The sequence below is a fragment of the Coccinella septempunctata genome, chromosome 7 (genome assembly GCF_907165205.1).
Source record: "Coccinella septempunctata chromosome 7, icCocSept1.1, whole genome shotgun sequence".
NCBI classification, from domain to species: domain Eukaryota; kingdom Metazoa; phylum Arthropoda; class Insecta; order Coleoptera; family Coccinellidae; genus Coccinella; species Coccinella septempunctata.
Window position 1 is genome coordinate 17,526,208 of NC_058195.1, and position 24,869 is coordinate 17,551,076.

Here is a 24,869-nt window from a genome sequence, read left to right on the forward strand (position 1 = left end):
TATCTTGAAAAATTAATAATATTTATCTTACATGAAGGTAGCTTCAAATAGAGATTGATTAAACGTTCATAAATATTTAAACAAAATCTTTACAAATGCCGAAGAAAGAGTATGTTTCGAAATATAAAATTTTGAGGATAGGTTTTTGACTAAAAATGTTGCTACAATCCGATTTAGCGTAGGCCCCGGAGGGATTCGAACCCTCGATCTCCTGTTTACTAGACAGGCGCTTTAACCAACTAAGCCACGGCGCCGTTGCAAAATTAAGAATTATATTAGTATGTCTTCCTTGGTGATGCTGATTGAATAAGGGAACTTGTAAAATTTCGATGATTTATATGAGTTAAAGTACTTATCTATTTATAGACTGAACGTTCGACAACATTGACCTAAGAAATGTTTTTTTCCGATTTCCAAACGTTATCATTCAGAGAATCCTGCTTTACACGTGAGATCAATGCGGTGTAGAAAGTAAAATATTTAGGTGTTTGTTGGGAGTTGGGATCCTCATCTAAGATCTAAGATGGAATAAATCAGGTTGACATTGTTCTGGTCCAGGTTGACATTGTTCATCTGCTTGTGGAATATTGGGATGGAATTGGGCTGTTCTAAAAACTCACTTGAAAAAACTAGAGGTGGCACAAAAATGGTTGATTGATTGGGATAATTTTTCGAAATCCTTGTTTATTTTCGACTGAACGCTTATTCGCCGAAAGTAGACCGGCGAAAACTAATTTTCTTGGCTCGCAAGGGAAAGAAGTTGTCAGTAAGCTCCAATTAACATTAGAAATAGAGGAAATTGGATTATTTTTCCGCGAACAACAGAAACAATTGGTCAGAGATCACATACCTACCTTGCCCCCTTTATTTACAATAAAATTCCAACAACAATAAAAAATTCTGCAACTCTTAATGAATTCAAGAGGAAAATCAAAAATTGGTTGAAAATTATGTCGGCATTTTTTCATGTTTACATGATGTGCCTGCTCGCAAAAATTTTTTCCTGTCTGGATTTGTTTCTCTTTGAGTTTCTCTTTATGTTTTTGAGTCAATGAATCAATAACTTCCCACACAAGGCAGGTCGTTGGTCCAGTGGCTTGCCAATGGATGTGCCTTCGGAACATGCTTTTTTTTGACGTTTTGGAGAATGAAGGAACTCCTGTTAGTTTAATTAGTATTTTATGTTGTATCACAGGTTGTGAGAAAGTTTGTATGTGGGTCAAATAAACATTATAATTATTATTCGAGACCGTTCACTCTGAATTCTATAGTCAAACTAATAATAATCATTTTCTAGTTCAGCTTAAAAATGAATATTCTATCTTTAAACATATGAATTTGTTTCCCATCTAGATTTATTAGCTGAATGAAATCTCGTTTATGCGAAAATAAGTGTTGTTTTTCTCGTTCTTCACTGATTTTTTTCATTTCCATAATTGCCTGTGTTATGTAAAATGATTCTGCTCAATATTTCTGACGAATGACGAGTGCATCCAAAATATGGAGGAACAAATCTATTAATACATTCAAAATTTTCTGTGATTTCTCAGTCTTTGTGACTGCTCATGGAGAAATTATATCATTATCCGATACCTTGATACGCCAATGGTCGTGTTCCAGATGAAGGTGCCACCTTTGTTAGCAAGACAGATTCCTGCGGACATACAGCAAATTTTCCCGTTACCTTTTTGATTTACGACATCCCGGGCACCCTGTCCGGAAAAATGACATACTATGACGTCCAAAACGTCAAGAAAAAAGATGAACGATGACCGGCTTATGTAAATACAGGTAATGGGACCAGGGTGTCCGTTGTGGGGACGTGACGAGAAAGGGAAAAATCCTGGACTGGCGTTAATCATTCGGAAGGATTGGAAGGGTAAGGTATTTTGGAATAGAAAAAAAATGTGTTTTGTGACTCTGTGGGTTTTCCTATTTTGAAGGACACTAGACGAATTTCTGGTCATTAATATATGATGAATTTTTGTTTAAAAGTATCAAGGAATCGTTTATATTCTCTTCGAGAATTATTGATATTTCGGATAATCAAAATTATGTTAGTAATACACAATGAGATTTTGATTTGCTGCATATAGGTAGGTACCTAAATCTATAGGCAATGACCAGAGATATTTTGAATTTTGTATTGTAGTTTATGTTCTGGGTTTAATGGACGAGTTAAGAAACGTTTGCCAACCTTGTAAATATTCGCCTACATTCTTACCTTACAATGGAAACTTATTTTTTTTTTCAATTACATTTGAGGGGTTCAGAGCTGAAGTGAACCAAGTCCATGCAGCTTAGTTTTGGGATGAATGGCTTAGAAGTTGTTTATCACCAATTAATTCAAAAGTGACTTCTTTAGATTTTAAAAGGTTACAATGAAAGCATATGCTTACATAAGAATAGTAAATAAAGAAGTCACTTTTGAATTAATTAGTGATAAACAACTTCTGAGCCATTCGTCTCAAAACTAGGCTGCATGGACTTGGTTCACTTCAGCTCATTTGTGCTTTTCAGTTGCTGTAAGTATTTTACAATCCTTGGAATGTCGCAAGTTTTCAAATCTAAATTCGATTTACTCGAGCGTTGTGGTGATCTAGTGGAAAAATGAAAAAGAGGTTCTATGATGTATGCACTTTCAGCGGTGGGGAAAGCGTCTGCAGGTTCTCAAAGATGTAAAAAAATCGACAGGTGTACAGGGCGGGCAAAATTGGTGATACCTGAACTACAACTTTTTCAATCCAACGAGATAGAGGAGAATGCATGGCACATTACGAGCGTCATTTTTCGTGAAACTAATAATGCCATATACCAACTGCATTCCTTTATCTTATTTTGTTTTCGAGTTATAGCCCAAAATTTAAATTTTAACTTTGATCATTATCTCCGTTTCTATTTATGCTAGGATGTTGAAATGAAAACATTATACGGAAACTTTTTTATAGCAATCCAATGGCGTACTATGATTTTTTCCAACAGGTTGATTAGCTGAGCTATAACATAAAGTTGTGTTTTCCGTATGGAAACAGTTGTTGAAAATGACATAGAAAGACTGAGGGCGATGTATGATATATTTGTGAAACGGAAAAAAATGGGGATTCTTTTCAAGTCATTTTAAACTTAAACTACTGAAAAAACACAACTTCATGCTATTGCTCAGCAAATAAACCTGTTGGAAAAAATCATAGTACGCCACTGGATTACTATCAAAAAAGTGTCTCTATAATGGTTTTATTCCAACATCCTAGCACAAAACGAAACGTAGATAATGACGAAAGTTGAAATCGACAAAATTTCAATCTTGGCCTATAACTCAAAAACAAAGGAAGATAGTGGATGCAAGATGCAGTTGATGGTATTATAAGTTTCCGAAAAAAGACCAACATGAGGTGCCATTCATTTTCCCCTATCTCGTTGAATTAAAAAGTTGTCGTTCAGGTATCACCAATTTTGCCCACCCTGTACATACTCGAGCGTGTCAGATTAAGATTCTGTATATGCCCTACGTGTCTCTGATAATAAATTCATGTTAATCTGACAGTTTGCGTGGTGGGGCTAGGTTTACGGAAGAGTTGAAAATGGTAAAAAAAAATTTTTTCGAGCTTGTCACATTTTTAGAGGATATGCTAATTGGACCCAAAGGAAGCTACTTTTCAAGGGACTGACACAAGGTCACAGCGGTCCTTTGAGAATACAACAAAAATCGTTACAATAACCAATTGGGCTTTCTTAATCTGACAGTTTGAGGATGATAACAAGGCATTTTTTTTTAATATCTCCTCTTCTGTACCTCTAATTCTTCCTGTATTCATTATGAAAGTTGTAGAAAATAAAATTCTATAAAAATTTTGTCTTAAAAAATTTTACATATTCTTAACCGTTGTCGAGTTAGAGGACGATAAGGGCGACGAGCTTAGCCATGTGCGAAAAGCCAAGGTCAATTCATCGCCATATTATATCTCTAAATTGCTTCGGACAAAATTTGTAGAAAATGTTATGCCCTACAACTTCCATAATGAATGCGAAGAGGAGATAATTCGAAAAAACTTATTTTTGTGACTTTTATGGCCAATTATTATTGTTTCGGCTTGATAGATTATAGTTTTTCAGTTAATCTTGAATATTGAAAAAAAAAGCCACCGCGCTCGAGAGTCGAGAATGTACAGGGTGGCAAAATTGGTGATACCTGAATTACAACTTTTTCAACCCAACGAGATAGAGGAAAATGCATGGCACATCACGGTCGTCTTTTTTGGAGCAACTAATAATGCCATTATCTGCATTACTCTGTCTTCTTTTGTTTTCGAGTACATAATAGGACAAAATTAAAATTTCAACTTTGGTCATTATCTCTGTTTCTGTTTGAGCTAGGATGTTTAAATAACACATTATACAGACACTTTTTTGATAGCAATCCAGTGGCGTACTATGATTTTATCCAACAGGTATATTTGCTGAGCTATAACATAAAGATGTATTTTTTCTTATGAAAACAGTAGTTAAAAATGACTTAGGAAGACGGAGGGTGATGTATAATATATTTCTGAAACGGTAAAAAAATGGCGATTCTTTCTAAGTCATTTTAAAATACTGTTTTCATAAGAAAAAACACAACTTTATGTTATAGCTCAGCAAATATACCTGTTGGAAAAAATCCTAGTACGCCACTGGATTGCAATAAAAAAAGTGTCTGTTGTCTTCATTTCAATATCCTAGCACGAACAGAAACGGAGATAATGACCAAAGTTGAAATCGCCCAAATTTAAATTGGCCTATAACTCAAAAACACAAGAAGATAGAAGAATGCAGTTGATGGCATTATAAGTTTCTCGAAAAAAAGACGACATGAATGGTACATTGATTTTTCTCTACCTCGTTGGGTTGAAAAGTTGTAGTTCAGGTATCACCAATTTTGCTCACCCTGTACACGACACGTTTTTTCTTTCAAGTTTGGCGCCCTCCCATACATTTTCGTTACGCTTGAATTGTCAGATTAAGAGAATAATATCCTTTTTAACATGTAATTAACCACATATATCTTAATCTGACACACTCGAGTATGTACAATGATCGTTTTTTCTACTATTCTGTCCTAGACAATTCCCCCCGAGTAAATCCCGAATTTCCCTCTTAGGCTCCTCAACTACAAGTGATGAAAATCAATGAAAATTATATTGTATTTTCAAGGTAAGTTCTGACATTATTCAGGCTATGGCTTCAGGCTCATTTTTAGTCTATGGATATAAAACCATTAATATAATGCACGAAACTCGACTAAAACGCCTGAATATTGTCAAAACTTAACTCGAAAATGCAATATAAATTTTCTTTCATATCAATTAGATTTAGGATTTGGATTTGAGAGCTGCATATAATTTGAAAAAAAATACGTTTTCATTGTATGAGTGTAGTCGAATATTTACAAGGTTGGCAAACGTTTCTGAACTCGTCCATTGAACAAATTCAGGAATTAATTGTATCGATTTCGAATGCTGATTCATTTACTTAGTCGTACTTTAGGTCGTACATGTAGATTTCTATGATGATGAAACTGCAGAAAATAATTGTTATCTTTTGTGACCAGACATTAAGCTCTTAAGCTGCGTGTGAACTTTAAAGGCTTCCTTCGTAATCAACAATTCTTTAATCCGGAATATTCGAAAATCAACGAATATCTGATTAAAAATCGACAAGTTTTTCTTATGAAATTTCCAATACGCAATCATTTCAAGCATTCAAGTCGTAGGTATCCCCAAGACAGTCTTCCAACGACAACATATTCTGTTTTTTCTTGTGGTTCGATCGTCCTTTATCCACCTTTTCACCTATTTCTTCGGCACGTCGTAGGAAAGACAATAGTTTCATGGAAGCCCGAATGATTTCCTGTGGGATTAACCCAATATATCCCGGGAAATCTTCCTGACATCCGGAAGTGCATCCAATCCATCGATGTTGCCGTAACTGTTGTTGCCAACGTGGAATACCGTCACACCGCTTTTAAACTTTTCATGTTGTCGATTGATTATTTCTGTAAGTGATTCCACGGACTCGAGAGCGTATAAAAAATTTAAAGTCAGGGTAAAATTGAATGAATTCATATTTTGTTGCATATAGATTCCACAAAACGAACAACAAATTATTATATTTTTGAGGGATATAATCAAACCCTTAAAGTTTTCTCATAATTAATCTTGGAGAATAATAAAGCTATGTATACTGCAGAAGACATATCGAAGAATAATGTGATCTGTAATCTGCGGTGGACAAGCAGTAAGCATATTCTAGTCTAGTATTTTCTAACGACAAAAAAACATTAATAATTTCTGTTGTTTTAATCATAGAAGAAAAATATACAAAGAATGTCCCGAATCTAGTGAATCAAACGTCATACCACGATGAAGTAGACCAAATACGAGGATGTATTTATATCTAGTTAGCCTAGAACAGTTCCATGCATAAAAAAAATGCGTTACCATAGCAACGAACAATAACTCATTAGAAGTGTCAATGTGAAGTTTGAGGTCGAAAAAGTAAACCAGAGTTACGCAATAAATCAGAAGAAAGAAGATAAAGAATTGTGAAAATCGAAAAATTGGAGTATCGAGTATCATCAAGTACCTGTATTTAAAAGGGTTAAGAGGTAAGCAGATTTACGAAGATATGCTCAATACCCTTGGTGATCAATGTCCTTCGTATGCGACCGTGAAAAATTAGACTGCAAGCATCAAAAGAGGTAAATTTTTCATTGAAGATGATCACCGATCGGGAAGGCCAGTTTCTGTGCCAGTCCCCGAAAATATCGATGCAGTTCATGACATGATTTTATCAGACCGTCGAATTGGGCTAAAACGGATATCTGAAGCACTGAATATTTCTTACGAACGCCTTCATCATATAATTCACGTCAATTTGGACATGAGAAAAATTTCTGCAAAATGGATCTCCAAATGTTTGAATGTTGACCAAAAGCGTGCAAGTGTAGTAGCATCGCGTTCGATCTGTGCTCGATTTGAAAACGATATAGACTTCTTAAACCGAATTGTTACTATGGATGAGATTTGGGTACATTTCTACGATCCAGAAACAAAGCAACAATCGATGGAATGGCGACACTCTGGTTCTCCAAGACCTAAGAAGTTTCGTGTCCAAAAATCTGCTGGAAAAGTTCTTGCTTCAGTTTTTTGGGATTGCCTTGAAGTAATCATGATTGGATAAATGGTTAAGCATAGAACAATAACCGGAGATTAGTATTCGACATTACTGACCACTGTACGGGAAAAAATTAAAGAGAAAAGACGCGGAAAGCTATCCAAAGGTGTTTTGTTTTTGTAGGACAACGCCCCTGCACACAAATCTCATGTTGCCATGCAAAAAATTCGTGATTAGGGTTTGAATTACTAGAACACCCCCCTTATTCACCAGATTTGGCCCTATCCGACAATCATCTCTTTCCTCAACTGAAAAAAAATTTAAAAGGTCGTACCTAAATTTTCTTCCAACGAGGAGGTAATTGAAAAGGTCTAGAGACGTAATAAATGTATCCAATTAAGAGGAAAATATATTTAGTAAGAAAATATTTTGACATTGAAATTTTGTAGTAAGCTAAGAATTTTTCAATATATCCCCGTACTATCGAATGACACCAACATTAGTTCAGACAAAATGTACCGTTTCCAAAAATAACCTTACCTAAAATTTCCTATTTCAGGTATTTTTTTAATCACAGGGCCAATTTGTGAAAGGATAGCGTTTTTTGCTCATATTAATCCTAGATTATTGTATTATTCCCCACCCCTATAGACTATAGAGAGGGTTTATTCTGAGTAATAAAAATTATGTCGAAAAAAAGCATTTTAATTCACATTCACTGAGTTTTACGATCAACTACTTAGATTGATTTTAATTATAGGAGTGATAATTTGAGCTAAAATCGCTATCCTTAATCACAAACTGGCCCTGTGATTGAAAAAATCTTATTGAAAATCGGAAATTTTAAGTTTTTTCATAAAATTCTAATTATTTTGAAAACGGTATATTAAACTAATGTTGGTGTCTACTCTATCGTGGTCTGATGTATGATTTAATACTTTTGGTACATCCTGTATATGAATTTAACCTAGAAAAGTATTTGTTTAAAGAAATTTCTTTCGAAAATGTGAAAAACAGTTTGAAATTCATAATATAATCGGTCAGTGCATAGACTTGTATTTAATCGGACTACTGTATACACAGATAATAGAATCATATCCATGGACATAGAGACTCTATGTCTATGTGTATATATAACGTGCGTTCAAAAAAATTCGTCGTCAAGTAGGCTATGAAATTTTGAAGGCTGATGTTCGGTGGCTGAACGTATGTCTTTCCTTGAATTATTCATCTTCCCAAAATGTAAACAATGATGACATTAACCCATATATCGTAATTTTGTACGGAAAGGTACTTTTTAGAAAAAGTTACCTGTAAATTTCACCCAACGTTCGAAAAGCATTTCTTTCATTGAGTAAGATGACAAGAATCCAAACAATCTGGAGCGGTTAGAAAAATTCTTCGTAAAAATTTTAACCGTCTATTTTTATACTTAAGAGACATGAATCTTGAATTGATCGTGGTATTGTTTTTTTTGTAAGAAGGTTCTAGATACTTCAGTCATATGAATAAATCACAGTAAGAATCTCAATAATATGTTTATTAATTCTCTATAAATATTGAATTACATGAAAATAGCTATTGGACAATTTATTGAAATTCAATTCAGCTATAAAAAGGCATGATGCTTTCTCCTTCATAACGTTCTGCTATTTAAGTTCCATAAAAGAAAGTAGGTCCACATTTTGCCTTTGACTGATGCATACTGAACTCCAATTTTTCTTGGATGCTACAAGGTTAGGTAATCACAACCTTTTCAGTTTTCTGATAACATGTCAATCTTTATGGAAACAAATGGATATCTTTTTTTCAAAATCGGGTGGCATATGCCAACGGATACTCCAGCCTCCAGCCACTTGAGATAAAACCTGAACAGAGGTTTGTCGAGCTTCTGTCACCATGTTTTCATTATTGCTGAACTCTGGAGTTTTCTTCTTTGGTCGACCACTTCCTTTTTTGTTTGAACATACCTGTTTCGTCAACACGTCGCAAAACAATTCATACTTAATAATCTACAGCAACATTGGCTTCTATGAAGTCGCCGGAACAGAATATTTCCATTCTCCTTCAATTTTCTTCCCAATTTTGAAGTAGGATTCAATAGTAAAAGCCTTTCACACCTCCGTAAAAACCTCCTTTGAAATTTGCTGATAATTTTAATTCAACAACAATCCAAAATGCTAAAATTACAGTTCACCTGGAAAATAGTATAGCACGAGCTGAGAATTACGTTTAGACACGGAATATCGACGTTCAAAATTCCATAGCCTACTTGACGACGAATTTGTTTGAACGCACGTTATATCATTTGAGAAAACCACAGAAGAACGTCGACGAAATCTAATCTTGTCAATCTCTGATCAAGAGGTATGTTTCAAAACTGGCCAAATAAACAGAACATAGAGCAGTGAAATAAAATTGATTTCCTCCTATCCCAACCATTGTTGCTCCGTGTAATTACCCTCGATCGCCATTAAGTGCTCTACGTGTTTCTACCAATTAAAGCCCCAGCGTACCCAAAACAACCCCTATAACTGAGGACATAATCTCATCAGTATTTAGCATTCCGTCCGTTCTTCCACGAATAGTGCGAAACACAGAAAAACGAAGGGTTCTCACATTCCACCACCACCGCGGTGGAAAATACCTGGCATTTCCCGCGACGCGTTCTGCTGGAACGACGGCCTCCAGACGCCGACGCCGCATTCAACAGGTCCCCTACGAGAATTTTAGTTCGGGCATCGACCCAGAAAACTAGTCGGGATATCGGCAGAGTCGGTCGCCCGGAAATATGTATCGTTTTCTATGAACATGTCGTCATGTGACTATACTCCATTCAAATTTATTTTAGCAGTCGGTTGGCCATGAAATAATTTTCTCAAGTTTTTGTAACTAGAATGGAGTTAGGTTGGCACTCATGAAATGTCGTTAATGTCATAACGCCGTTGCCACAACTCAATTTTTATTTCGAAAATGCCGAAAGTGATTGAAAAAAAAAAGACAGGGTTTCAGGAAGTGCTATTTAGAATTCACGTCCGCTCATTCAAATAGTTATACCCTGATATTCTAAAATCCACAATATGTCAGACGGTAGCGAACATATTCAATGTAAGAGAATTTATATAATGTTTCATCTGAATCTAAACAACTTATATTTCAGCTGATTATTTCAACAATCAGAAAGATTGTGAATGTAGAGGATGACAAAGAATTTCCTTCTATTGAGAGACCCAGAAAAGTGGTGGCATTTGAGAATTTTATGTTTGAGTGAATTAATGCGAAAAGTTTACTACAGGATTTTCGATGAATGTCATCGTAGAATAAGTTCCCGAAAATTGATTTTTCTATTTTCATTTGATTTGTCCTATACATTGTAAATGTCTTAAAGTACCAATAAATACCTAATTATTATTATTATATCAATGTATTAAGATGAACAGCCACAAATATGCGCCAGTTGTCCTGTTAATTGCTTATTCATGTGAAATTTTTGTTCAAAGGTGAAGTTCATCTTGACTTGAAACTTCCTTTAATTCCTTTCACTTTTATTGATGCAAGATGATTTTTGTTGAAGAATTTAACATTCTTGTAATTATCTGTTAATTCCTTCGGGAGATACCCATTCCCAAACACTACATCATATGCATTTCATCTTCGGGTTAATATTTTTGAAATCTATTATACAACTGATGTAACGTATTCAAACTTAAGCCAAAGAAGATAACGAACTCTCCTCAAGCTAGTACATATTATGATATTATACTGATCTCTTGTATTTTCCATGCAAATAACTGTATTTGGTATGCCTTCAATCAGTTTGTTCAAACTTCAATTATGTTCGTCACATATTTTCCGAAGAGTTTCGACATTGTGATAAAATACGGAATAACAGAAACTTACGTAGAACGGGCAACATAGCGTTAATTTAAAACCCAAAAATGTTTTGATAGGCTTTATAACCCCACATTTTCGTACTATACAGAGTGAAATGTGTCAAATTTCCATGACCAACCATGAGTGCTACAATAAAAGTGAACGGAGTATAGGAATTGTTGGTTGCTTTTGCGAGATGTAATTTTACAAAAAATTATTTGGTAATTTTCGTTACCATCTAGAACTACCAAGATTGTTCCAATTCTTCAACATCCTTTATTCTTAAATCTTAGATATTCTATGATTGAACGTGGTTTAAGAATTTAACCATGAAGAGAAGAGAGAAGGAGAACGATCGCTGCTTTGAGACCAAAGATTATTTGTCCAATAGTTTTTTAGTAATAGATAGTTCATGTTTTTGCCAATAGCCGCGTTGGCGATCATGGGAGAACGAAATTTTGATTTAAACTAGTTGTAGTTGGCTCAGTGAACTGTCTTCCTGGTGAAATATGATAAGAGAAAGAGAACAACATAATATAACCATGGTGAAATGTTGAAGTGTGAGCTAGTGTAATAGTTGTTTGGCATCGGAAAAAAAAGGAGAAGAGATAAAATTTCAGAGTGTATTTTTGAGAGAAAATTGGAAAAAAACCTTACCTCAAGAATCGACTCCGAATCAATTTGAGTGTCAAAGCACTTTTGCGATGAAGATACCAAAAAAGATAATAGATTCATTATAAACCAAATCGAAATTGTCATCCCCCGTGAGAAGTAGACTCTTCTGAATAAAAATATCTGACCAATAAAACTACATGGTTCAGAAGCGGATATTCTTGAAGAATTTTGTTGGCATAACATAATATATGGTTTATAACGGTTCTCAGCTGAGTGTTGGAAACATAATCTACTGTAATAAATAGTCCTATGGACGTCCATAGGACGTCCTCTTCGGACATTACGGACATCCATGGGACGTCCATTTCTGGTACAATGGACGTTCTATGGACATCCGAGGGACGTACAAATGTCACAACTTTGAACCGAATTCGGACGTCCATCGCGGACGTCCAATGGATATCCCGTTGGGACCATCATTAGCTATCTCAACGGTACAAAAATTTACCACGACGTTGGCTATCCTATCTATTAGAATTTTAATGTCCTAGAACCCAATGGGTCGTATACATAAAGAAGGGTATTTGCTTTTACTCTAATGCTGTCCTGGTCAGTTGCTTATAAAATGTATAAGTTCGTTTCAATAAACTGAAGTAAAAGCATTTACTATTTCTTTATGCATATGGTCCAATGTCTTACACTCAGACGCAGATGGTATTTTCTGTGTTGTTCTCATTTCCACCCATACTTACTAGAAAGTTTTTATACTTTGCCTGGATTCGAACTCGCGAGTACGTGGGGACATCGCATTACTGAGCTTCGCTGCAACCGTCCTAGCTACCGAGACTAGACGATATACCTACTTGTAGGAACATATTCATTATATTGTTAACTGATTTATGGAATAGTAGTCGATTAATACAGAAATACCATATAATGAAAACTAAAAGTCTTAAAACTCAAACATAGATTATTTAATAATACTAATTACTCAAGTATTTAGTCTTCGTTCATCATAACGTTATACATAATATAATATTCATAAGATATTTATATACTACAAAGCGGAAAAATGGAGTTTAGTGAAAAATAATATTAAATTTTGGTGTTCATTGCTATACATGTATGTATTATTTGGTCCATATACGTACTCCTAGTGAATATCCGGTATGGACATTCAAAAGATGTCCCTACCGGATATCCACTAGGTATCCGTGATGGACGTTATACGGACCATGTAATGTGTATATGGAATTTGGTCCATATTACGTCCATTACGGACTCCTAGTGAATATCCAGTATGGACATTCAAAAGATGTCCCTACCGGATATCCAATAGGTGTCCGTCATGGACGTTATACGAACCATGTAATATATACATGATATTTGGTCCATATTACGTCCATTACAGACTCCTAGTGAATATCCGGTGAGGACATTCAAAAGATGTCCCTACCGGATATCCAATAGGTGTCCGTCATGGACGTTATACGGACCATGTAATATATACATGTTATTTGGTCCATATTACGTCCATTATGGACTCCTAGTGAATATCCGGTGAGGACATTCAAAAGATGTCCCTACCGGATATCCACTAGGTGCACGTGATGGACGTTATACGGACCATGTAATATATATGTATAAGTTATATGGTCCGTACTATGTCCATCACGGACACCTAATGGATATCCAGTAAGGACATATTTTTGACATTGCCTGTATTAAGTCGGTCTGGGACTATTTTGGAACTATATGATACGGACATATGTCATATAGTCCGTATTATGTCCATCACGGTCATCCAATGGATATCCGATACGGACATTGTACATCAATTGGACTAACAATGGATATCCATCTTGGACGTCCTAAAACTGTCCGGAAACGGACGTCCAAAGGACATTCAAATCAAGTCCATGGACGTTCCGACGTTAAATGGACATGAATTGTACGTCCCATGGACGTTGTGTGCTATTAGGGATATCCTGCTTTCAATAAATAATGATAAACATATGTACGTAAAATTTTTCGTTCAGTGATTTCTTTTGAATTTCATTCATTATTATGAATGAATAAATCTGATAACTTATTCCCCTTAATAATATGAATTGTATCTTATTGCATATAAATCACAAAATTCATATTTATTATAGATTCGAAGAAACGTGTTTGAAAATGCATCAGAAAAAACTATCGTTACACATAACCTAAAATGAAATGAAGGCAGTTCATTTCAAATTGACACTTATTGATTCTTTTAGCGATCGCAGCGACTCCTATTTTCCCCGTTTTTGGAGAAACATTTTTACTACGGCGATCGTTCTCCTTCTCTCTAACAAATGTTCACTTTTTCATGAGCTTTTTTCGGATATTTGGACGCTGTTTCTGAAACATCGATGTATCGTTTTCAGTCCTAATTATAATGAAAGAAAAAGCCGTATATTACTCACCCAGCTGTTTTCGTATTCCGTTTCCCATCTTGCTCCGCCAGAGGCTGTGAATGAGGGTAGGGTCTGCCCTCCTCCATTCTCTCCATCCTGACAGGGTCCTTCTGATGCCTCCCACACCTCCACCCCCAACGGGGAATAATATAGTACCTGGTATTGGAGTGCTTACGGAACCTGCTTGAGGCTGACCGTGCTGACTTATTTGAGGGGCCGGTAATCCTTCCACTGCATCAAGAATTCATAGTTTTAGAGAAATATTAATGCGTCCAGAGGAATTGGAAAGTAATCTTGGACGTGATCAGTTTTGAATTCAAGAAAGGATTCGGTATACAAAATTCAGTATTATCAAATCAAATGATATACTCAAATATTAAGAGGTGAAATGCATTGGAGGGTTAATTGCGAGCGCCGTAGGCACGAGCTAGGAAAAAAGGAATTAACTCATAAAATGGAGTTATTTTGGGTGGGAATGAAATGACGCCCGAAAGGCTTCACTGGATAATTATATCTTTTTTCCCGGAACTCATCAGAAATACATGAAAAATGCCTAAGCAAAAGGTGGAATTATTGACATTTCTATAAATTCATAGAGGGAAAACCATAGAACGTAATACATTCATCAGAACCTGGAACATAGGGTGAGTCTTTGACTCGTACAAATGTTTTAACAGTAGATTCTTGAAGTAAAAAAAACTCTTTTTTTCTTAACCATTTTCTCCAAATCGGCTTGGTTCAAAAGATACAAGCTGTTAAAAAACCAACCATAAATTTTTTTTTATTTTCAGTTCTTTTTATCTCACAAACGGTTTTATCGATTGAAATGAAAGTATTCTTCATATTTTCTCGTATAATGCGCCGTTTTCGAGTAATTTGTTCAAAAATTAATAAGTATGCGGGCAGTCCGGGAGAGTTTAACTCCTTTTTACTCTGAAGCCGCTTGAGTTGTATCTGTAAATGGTAGCAACTCAAATTTGCGTGAAGATATCATGCCCGAATAGGTAACGACAGATAATAGTAGAGTGATGGTCAAATGAACATTTTGGGTACAGCAATTCTTTTTTTAGGAACCGAAAATACGCTCATGTCTTCCTAACCCATGGTAGAGTTGAACAGGGGTAGACAGAGACTTGACCATAAGTTTGTTTATCTGGAAAAACATTGAAAGGAAACAATTTCCAATGACCATCGGTTGTCTATGTCAAAGTTTTCATCATCAGATGTATCAGCGTATGAAATACATATTTTCTATTTCAGAGTCACTCTCACATATTTCCGAGATGTTTTTCACTTTTTTGAACCTTTGTATATTTTTTATATTTATTTCTATAATTCAATTTTTTTATTTTCAAGGCAAACTATTATCTAAGCTCAGTGAGGAAAACTTGGACCACTGATTATGTCTCCCGACCATAGTATCATGGGTCAAGTCTCCCGCACTCTCTTTTAGTCTATTCAACAGATGTTTTCTTGAAACGATATTAATCAATGAAAGCAATAAAAACACCACGCACCTATCAAGCTTTTCTGACAGTGTAACAAACCAAAATTATTCAGTTTCATACTTCCTAACAACAAAATCACGTTCAACCCTCTCACTCCCGAACTGTTCTAATGGCGCCACCAAGTACACCACCAAGTAGTGCCTTATTACGAGTGTGTCACAAGCTATTTACGATACCGGTAGTGCGAAATTTGAATTGAAATATTTGAGGTGTGCAAATCCCTCCTACCTGGGCAAATCTCCCGGACTCCCCCTATCTGTGAAATTTGAAAAATTGGGTACTTTGGCTGAATACAATTGTTTAAAAGATCCACAGATGTGTAGTGTCACAGATTTAGCTAGATTTTGTTTTTCCAGGGGTGGTACAGCTGATTACGAAAATTCAAAATGGCTTTATCTTTTTATCAGGGCCGAATCGGAAAAAATGGTATGGGAAAAAAGTGTTTCTTTTGACCTCAAGAATCTACTGTTAAAATATTTGTACGAGTCAAAGACTCACCCTGTATATCTATGTTCCAAGCATCAAAATGATAACTATCATTCAATGTGAATGGTAATGGGTTTTTATCTTTCAGATTTCTGAAAGTATGGTCACATATATGTGACCTCATCGTGAATTAGAATATATTCTAATTCACGCCCGAGGTCGGTCGAAGGTCGAATCAGTTTCGTTTGATCGTTATCGTTGGTTGAGTTATACGGTATTGATGAGCAGAACCCGTCTATAGCTGCCCTACTCTACTTTTTGATTGAAGGTCGGTTTCTGCCAGTCAAATACAAGTCAAAAACAAGTATCGGTCCAAGGAACAGGAAAATCCACACACTATTCTTTCAGTAACGTTTCGGCTCCTTTATTGGGCCTTCTTCAGGCGTCAGAATAATGATAATTCAAAAACTTTCATAGATGAAAGTTGTCAAAAATTATACACTAAGATTTCACCAAGGGGTAATGTATAAATCGATGTATTCATCTGTATTCCTCATCATTCAGATGAATACATCGATGTACAGGATGGACAATAATCGTTGTGGGGACCTCGAGAACTATAGCAGCTAGAAGAAAACGGATGACTCATTCTCGAGCTGTCTTTGCGTGACTAATCCAAATCTGAAAACAGAATCGGCCTATCATTTTTAGATTTCGAGTTATAAATAAAAATCGAGATTTTGACGATTTCGAAAACATCTCATAACTTTTTTGTCTTTGAAATTACAGATCTGGAACTTGAACCTTCTTAAGGACATAGAATCTACCGACAAAAATTTTTTTTTCAAATCAAAAATATCAAATTCAATAAAAGTTTGCATTTAAAAAAAAGAAAGTTCACCTGATGATTCGAAATGAAAAAATATTTTGAGCTAGATTCTACATTCTTCGTTAAAAAGTGTCTGTAGCAGGTTCAAGTTTCAGATTTGTAACTTCAAAGACAAAAAAGTTATGAGAACTTTACAAAATTGTCAAACTCAAAAACGAAGTATCGTTGGAGGCTGCGGTTTTCACCATTCTTTGTTTCTCTGAAAATGAGCTAGGAAATGTGTCATCCGTTTTCTTCTAGCTGCTATAGTTCTCGGGATCCTCTCAGTAGACAACGAATTGACCCTTCTTCTCCTTGATGAAATCTTAGGCCCGGTTGTTCAATTAGTGATTTAAGTTAATCCTGGATTAACGTGACAGATTTGAACGGAAATGTCAAAATTAATCCAGGATTGACTAATAACGAATTGAACAACCGGGCCTTAGAGTATAATTTTTGACAACTGTATTCATCTGTATTCATCATCATTCAGATGAATACATCGATGTATACATTTCCCCTTGGTGAAATCTTAGTGTATAATTTTTGACAACTTTCATCTATGAAAGTTTTTGAACAATCATTATTAAAGATAAATTCAGATGCATACCACCCGCTAATATGAATATCAACAAGTGTTACGATCTGAATTGAACTAGCTAATTTGCCATCGTCAGGGCCCCAAATGGAGTGAGCTCCATCGCTGAACATGGTTTCGGTCTCATTTGACCTCATCAGTGCAACATAGCGTTTGGAATTGATGGACCCTTATTCAACACTGGCACGCGCTACTGAGTACTATCCAGTAACACAGCGACTACTGAGTACTGTACAGTTACCCAGAGCGCCAACCAGTATGAAACGGTGTCCGATTCAATCCCCTCCAGATAGAAACCCAGACGAAGACAATAGCAAAGATTAGGATCTTTGTAAAATAGCATATGTCCCATATTTTCTATAATTCAGTACGCCGATTCGCTTTGCGAACAACTGACGTGTGATGAATTGAGAAGTTTGGGAACACGTTCAGATCACGGCAGAAATGATGCCAGCGGTACAATAATAATAAAGATAGATCACGCCTAAACGGCGTGATTTTCTCCATCGAAGATTAAAGATATGATGAGGTCAAATGAGACCGAAACCATGGTCAGCATCTGCTCTTCTTCGATGGGGCGTATTCCATTTGAGGCCTTGACGATGGCAAATTGGCTAGTTCAATTAAGATCGTAACACTTGTTGATATTCATATCAGTGGGTGGTATTCATCTGAATTTATCCTTATTATTGTGTTCATTGCCTCACCGTTTAGGCGTGATCATTCTTTATTACTATCATTATTCTGACGCCTGAAAAGGCCCAATAAAGGAGCCGAAAGGTTGCTAAAAAAATAGTGTGTGGATTTTCTTGTTCCTTGGACCGATACTTGTATTTTACTTAATTATTCTGGAACGATAATTGTTGTACTTGGTAGTCCTTCATAATCTTTCATAGCCATAACGGCTTTAAATGGACCTTATTTATTCTTAACGAAAGCTCGTCTTTCTAACCTGAAGTTCGTATAGATCGTGAACTGGACTTCCACATCAAAAATTTCCTCGAACCTCACACACGTGTTTCGTTATGACAATAGCATCTTCAGGTCGCCGAGTAGTTAAAACCCCCGCCCCCGCGCCTACCGGAGATCTCCGTTTTCATAATCCGCATTCCATCATCCCATCCAATCTGAAAGAATGGGGCGAATTTCTTCGAGCGAAAACGGCGGAAAGAAAGGCGAGCCGTGTTTTCCGGTCGGCGGAAAAGCGGCAGCTCGCATCGCGGCATTCAGGACGGCACAAAAGGGTTACGGAAACATGACCCGACAGCCTGTTTTTCCAGTCATTTGAAACGTACGACGTACGCAATCCAATATTTATGCCCTTTCCGGGTGGTTTTGCCGGAGTTGTTGGATCGGGAAACGGGGGCACATCCGGAATACAATACGATAAGATGGGCCGGCTGGACCGAATGTGTGTCCTTTTATCGGGAACGAAACGTCTCCTGAGGGGGTGGAATTGGCCAAGTAGGAATCGACAGGAAGAAATGAGAAGAATAGGATTGAACCATTTGAAAGCCTGATTGAGATTTATTGCTGACGTTTCGTGGAAGATTCGAGTTGAGATTGACAGGTCTTAACATCAATTCTTGTCAGAACGACAGATGAGGTTCGATGGTTCTCTATAATATTTGTTCGAATTATTGCACGCAAAAACTTTTCGGTTAACCTCGAAATTATCAACTACCGTTCATTATGATGAATAATGATATTTGTTACACAGCTATATGTATATTTGACCCGAGCAACATTCAGTTTTGATAGTTGGTGAAATTTCCACCATTTTGAATATGGCGGCTGCAATATACAGAATAGAAATATACGAAACACATTCATATCTCTAGTACTAAAAAACAAAGATTATAGAGTAAAAAGATTTGAAACGCCCTCATATCTCTAGTACTAAAAACCGACTATATTTTGATCAGTCAAAACACATTTGACAATGAGATGGCTCTGAAAACGTACTGTCAATATAGAAAACCTGTTTAGTAACAGTTTTCTGTTTTATAATAGAGGGGCGCGAAATTGTAATTCTATTCCTTGTTTTGAATTTCAATATCGACTTTGTTGAGACCATAAAACAAACATCCTGTACATCAAAACAAAAGTATGGTTTTGTTTTGTGATCAGAATGTTAGTTTTCATCTGAACATTGTATCAATTGATATCAATGAAACACGCTGTCGGATGTGCTATATTTTTATTTGCAATTTATAGAAAATTCACAAAAATTGTTAAATTTAAATTTAAAAAAAATTTAAATTAATTTCAGAACCTCAACTAAAAAAAAACTTGAGGTATACAAGAGCTGTATATTAGCCCTTCGGTGGAGTTTCTTTATGATTTCTTTATGATATGGTCTCTTTATGACACAATATACGAATTGAATAATGAACGAACGAAACACTTACAGCAGGTTTCATAGAACTTTGACTTTCCAAACAAAAATTTGACACTTCCTCGATACCCAAAAGGAAATCAATAAAACCTTTGCATTTCTGAATATATTGAAGGAGCAGCAATTGAGAATCTTTGAATGGACGTATAAACGTCATAATTTGTCCTAAATTGGCCCTTCTTGCAAGGTATGCTTCCTGCATACAACAATTGACGTTGATGAACAGGTCTCAATCGACTTGCAGTGAAATGTCCATTGCACATGGTGTAGTCAGTAGTGTTTGCAGGTCTTTACGACCTGAAAATTTTATCCACTTCGTAGCGCTGAAAATAAAAGTCAATGAATGACCGAATCACATGTTACCAGTTTTAATACTTACAGTCCCATTTTCCTTAATAAAATTCGTTTTATTTGATCCACAGTTCTTCACCATTCAATAATTTTCGAACGATATTTTGAGGTTTTCGCCAAGAAATTAGACAAAAATTTCAATAATCAGCAAATAGAACGAGCTTAATAAACAAAAGGCGATACGAGAATTAAAACATTCAAAACTTCTTTGATCAAAATGGCCATCTGACATCTCACAAAATTTTATTTGTCCCTCGAATTAATATTTTTACCAGTCTTAGGGCCTTAAAAACACATTTGAAACACAGATAGCGCTCACATCACTTTAGTCGCTTCGTTTCCTATCTTTCTACTCTATAATCTTTGCTAAAAACCGTCTACATTTTGGCCAGTGAAAACACATTTGACAATGAGATGGCGCTGACAACGTACTGTCAATACGGAAAAACTGTTTAATAACAGTTTTCCGTTTTATAATGAAGGGGCGCGAAATTCGAATTCTATTTCTTGTATTGATTTTCAATGTCGACTTTGTTGAGACCAGAAAACAAACATCCTGGCCGACAACATAAAAATATGGTTTTATTTTGTACCAGGATGTTAGTTTTCAACTGAACATTGTTCGGAATCTGTCGTATTTGTGCTTTATTTTTATTTCCAATTATTTTATAAAAAATTTTGAATTATGGACAACGAATAGAGCTTTGACTAGGGGATATAAGAGTGTATGTGATCTGCTATACGTCAAAGGTGTTATTTCTGTGCGATACTTTGTTTTGAATTGATGAACTTGTTGAATTTGTACAATTTATATATATATATATATATATATATATAATAGGAGTAATTTTAAGGGTTTAACGACTCTTTTGTGGAATAGAAATACTCTTTTTTCTCAACCAAGCTTTCGCAATTATTTTTATTGCTTCTTCAGGGTTTCTACAATATAAAATACAAAGATCAATTTAATATAAAAACATTTCTCTTTTAAAATTACCGAAAGTGAGGTTAAACGTTTCACTGACTTCAACAACGCATAACATACTTCGACTACAAGTAGTACAGACAGAACTTATTTTTCGTTTTTTCGTCATGTATATCTAGTTTTTATTCAGTCAATTTCAATTTATTTGTCCAAATTTCTTTTATAACTCTCACTCTATTACGTCGCATTTAACATTTGTAAATTTCAATGTCATGATCACAGAATACACAAACCACAATTTCTTGTCAATCAGTTCTTCTTCATCATCCAACGTCTGCTTCCCGGCTCCTGTTCAGTCTCATTTCCAGTAAATAGCTGTACATATTGCTCAAATTATTAGTGTCGCTTTTTTTATTCATTGTATTTCCATTTTTTCTTATTTTTATCATCTCATGTATTAGTCGTTTTTGATAATTATTTTCCGTTTTCAAAATTTTTACATTTTCGATATCGGCTTTGTGATTTAGATTTTGGGCATGTATTGCCAGAGCACATCTATCTTTTCCAGTTCTTATGTCTGACTTATGTAAAGATAATCTACTTTTCATCCACTGCGAAGTCTGACCGATATACACCTTGTCACAATCCAGGCAACCTATCTGATATATCACATTGCTCTTCACCATCATTGGAATCGGATCCTTTAGTCTACTATACAATCGTCCAACTGTTTTTCGATTATAAGCTGCTATTTGGACATTTTCATCTTTGAAAATATTGTTAACTTTCTTTGTTAAATCCTTTATGTTTGGTAAGGATGCAAATTTCATATCTGCTTTTTGCTCTTGTTGTTCATTTACGTTTATTGTCGTATTTGATGCATATAAAAGTTTTTTTATCATGCCAGGTGGATACGAGTTCTGTACCAATATTTCATATAACTGCCTCAATCCTTTCTTTTCGAATGTGCTATGACAGATTTTACTTACTCTATTTTTCATTTGTTTTATGAAATTTATTTTTATGTTTATGTTATGGTCTGAAAAATAGTTTATTAATTTATTTGCACATGTGTTCTTTCTGTACCAATCCAGTTTTATCAAATTTCCATCTCTGTGTACCTTTGTGTCCAGGAAGGGTACGCCACACTCTATGTCCTCTTCTTCAACTGTAAATTTCAATTTTGTATGATATTCGTTGAAACATTTTAGTGTTTCATCAACTTTGTCGCCCGGCAGTACCATTAAAATATCATCCACAAATTTTTTTAATATTGGAATAATGAACCTTAATTTCAATAACGATTGAATCACTAAATCGTCCATCACATATTGTGCTATTATAGGACTTAGTTCCGATCCCATCGCACAACCGACTATCTGAGAATAGAATTTCCCTCTGAACGTACAATAGTTTTTGTCCAGGAGAAAGGACATTATCTCAAAGAAAGTATCTTCATCCATCGATGTGTGCTGCTTTATATCCTCCCATTTATTCTTCAGAACACCAACAATCAAATTTTTTTCTAAAGATCCAAACAGATTAACCACATCAAAAGACACTATTTTGTAATTATCCGGTAATATGTAATTATTAATCTGATCTGAAAACTGGAAACTATCTTTTATGTAAAAATCATTATCTGTATTGTAGGCTGCCTTTAAAATAGACGCCATAAACCGTGAAAGAGATATATATAATCATTATCCCAAATTACCTTTCGGTGTATGGGTTACATTGGGTATATGTAATTCAATTTTTTCAATTATTATCTGAGTAAACACTCTTAATGACAATTTATATCAGAAATTAATATGAACCAATATTCATTATACCATCATAGCATACACATTTCTTCAGTTCTTCACATATTATTCATTACAGAATTTTCAGAACCACAATTAAAAAAAAACCTTGCAGAGGTATACAAGACCTATATGTTAGCTCGTCAGTATACTTTCTCTATGCGTTTTCATGATTTCTTTATGGTATGGTCTCTTTATGATGCAATATACAGGGTGTCTGTAAACAAATGCGAAGGACTTGATGATTCCTCGATGAAAATAGGCAGGCGTAGATCCTATAAATTTTTTTCGAAATCGACCTTCCTTCCAAGATACAGCCTTTGGAAGGCGATGACGAGTTGACAGTTTTTAATTTTTTTACGGGTTCCAAAAAACACTGAGTCCTACAACTATACAGGGTGATTCATAACTATTGGGACATAGGCTAAGGGCAGATTGTTTGGACCAAAATATGGCGATAGGACCAAATATACCTCAATAAAATATTGCTGTGAAAAAAGATAGAGGGCGTTAAAGTTGAATTTTTTTTCGTTTTTTGCTAATAATTTCACTGTATATTTTTTCATCCGTTTTTAAGAAAAACACAATTGAACAGTTCATAGCATCGGAAGAGAATTTGAAGTAACGATTTATTTATTTATTTCGACGATAAAGCATAATTAAAAACAATGTAACATTAAAAGAATAAACTTAAATTAAATGTTCTACGTGGCCTCCTCCGACTTCTATGCCTTTTCTAATTCTTTTAATAAAGGACTTTCGAACTTCGAAGAAGATATTGTTCTCTCCCCTTATAAAACATTCAACTTTAACGCCCTCTATCTTTTTCCACAGAAATATTTTATTGAGTCCTTGAGTTTTATTTGGTCCTATCGCCATATTTTGGTCCAAACAATCTGCCCTTAGCCTATATGTCCCAATAGTTATGAATCACCCTTTAATTTATTATCATAGACAGACAGTATCTCAGGATATTTTATTCTATTTTACTTTTACGATGAAATGGATCAGAACTGCTTGAAAGCTTTCATTTATTCTGAGAAAAGTATCGACTGCTTCAAAATTTTCCAAGAGACTTTTTTTCTCCAGAATTGAATGGGAAACTATAAAAGAATCTTATTAATCTAATTTTTCGAAAATCTATCCTACGAAAACGATTTTTGAAGGAAAATCATAAGGGGTTGTAATTTTCAACTCCTAATAAAAAAGATATGAGATTTAAAAAATTGTGTGAATAAAATCTACTTAGTGCTCCAAATCATGTATGGTTTTATGACTCAGCGATTTTTAGAACCCGTAAAAAAAATTAAAAACTGTCAATTCGTCATCGCCTTCGAGAGGCTGTATCTTGGAAGGGAGGTCGATTTCGCAAAAAGTTTATAGGAACTACCCCTGCTTGTTTTCATCGAGAAATCATCTCCCTAAGTCATTTGTTTATAGACACCCTGTACAAATTGATTAATGAATGAACAAAACACTCACACCGGTTCCATAAAACTTTGCTACATCACTCGATTTCCAAATCGAAATCAATAAAACCTTGAAGGAGTAGCAATTGAGAATCTTTTAATGGACGTATAAAAGTCATAGATTTCCCTAAATGGGCCCTTCATGCAAGGGATGATTCCTGCATACAACAATTTACGTGGATGAACAGTTCCCAATCGACTTGCAGTAAAATGTTCACTGCACATGGTGTAGTCAGTGCATGTTTGCAGGCCTTTACGCCCTGAAAATTTTATCCACTTCGGAGCACTGAAAATAAAAATCAATGAATGACCGAAGCACATGTTACCAGTTTCAATACTTATATTTACATTTTCCTTAGTAATGTGATGTGAAAAACTTATAATAATTTCCGAGAATCCATTTTATTCAATCCACAGTTTTTCACCCTGCAATAATT

At 35.2% G+C, this 24,869-nt stretch overlaps 1 protein-coding gene and 1 non-coding gene across 2 annotated transcripts in view; both read right to left on the minus strand.

Annotated features, from left to right (window-relative positions):
* The window catches only part of LOC123317949, a 135,817-nt gene that overhangs the window by 6,464 nt on the left and 104,484 nt on the right, over positions 1–24,869 (minus strand). Inside the window, exon 3 of the mRNA XM_044904586.1 lies at positions 14,094–14,315. Within this exon, the coding sequence (XP_044760521.1) occupies positions 14,094–14,179 (86 nt within the window). The 5' untranslated portion in view covers positions 14,180–14,315. The remainder of the gene's footprint in view (positions 1–14,093; positions 14,316–24,869) is intronic.
* On the minus strand, positions 181–254 carry Trnat-agu. Its single transcript has one exon. It is a non-coding gene; the product is annotated as a tRNA-Thr (tRNA).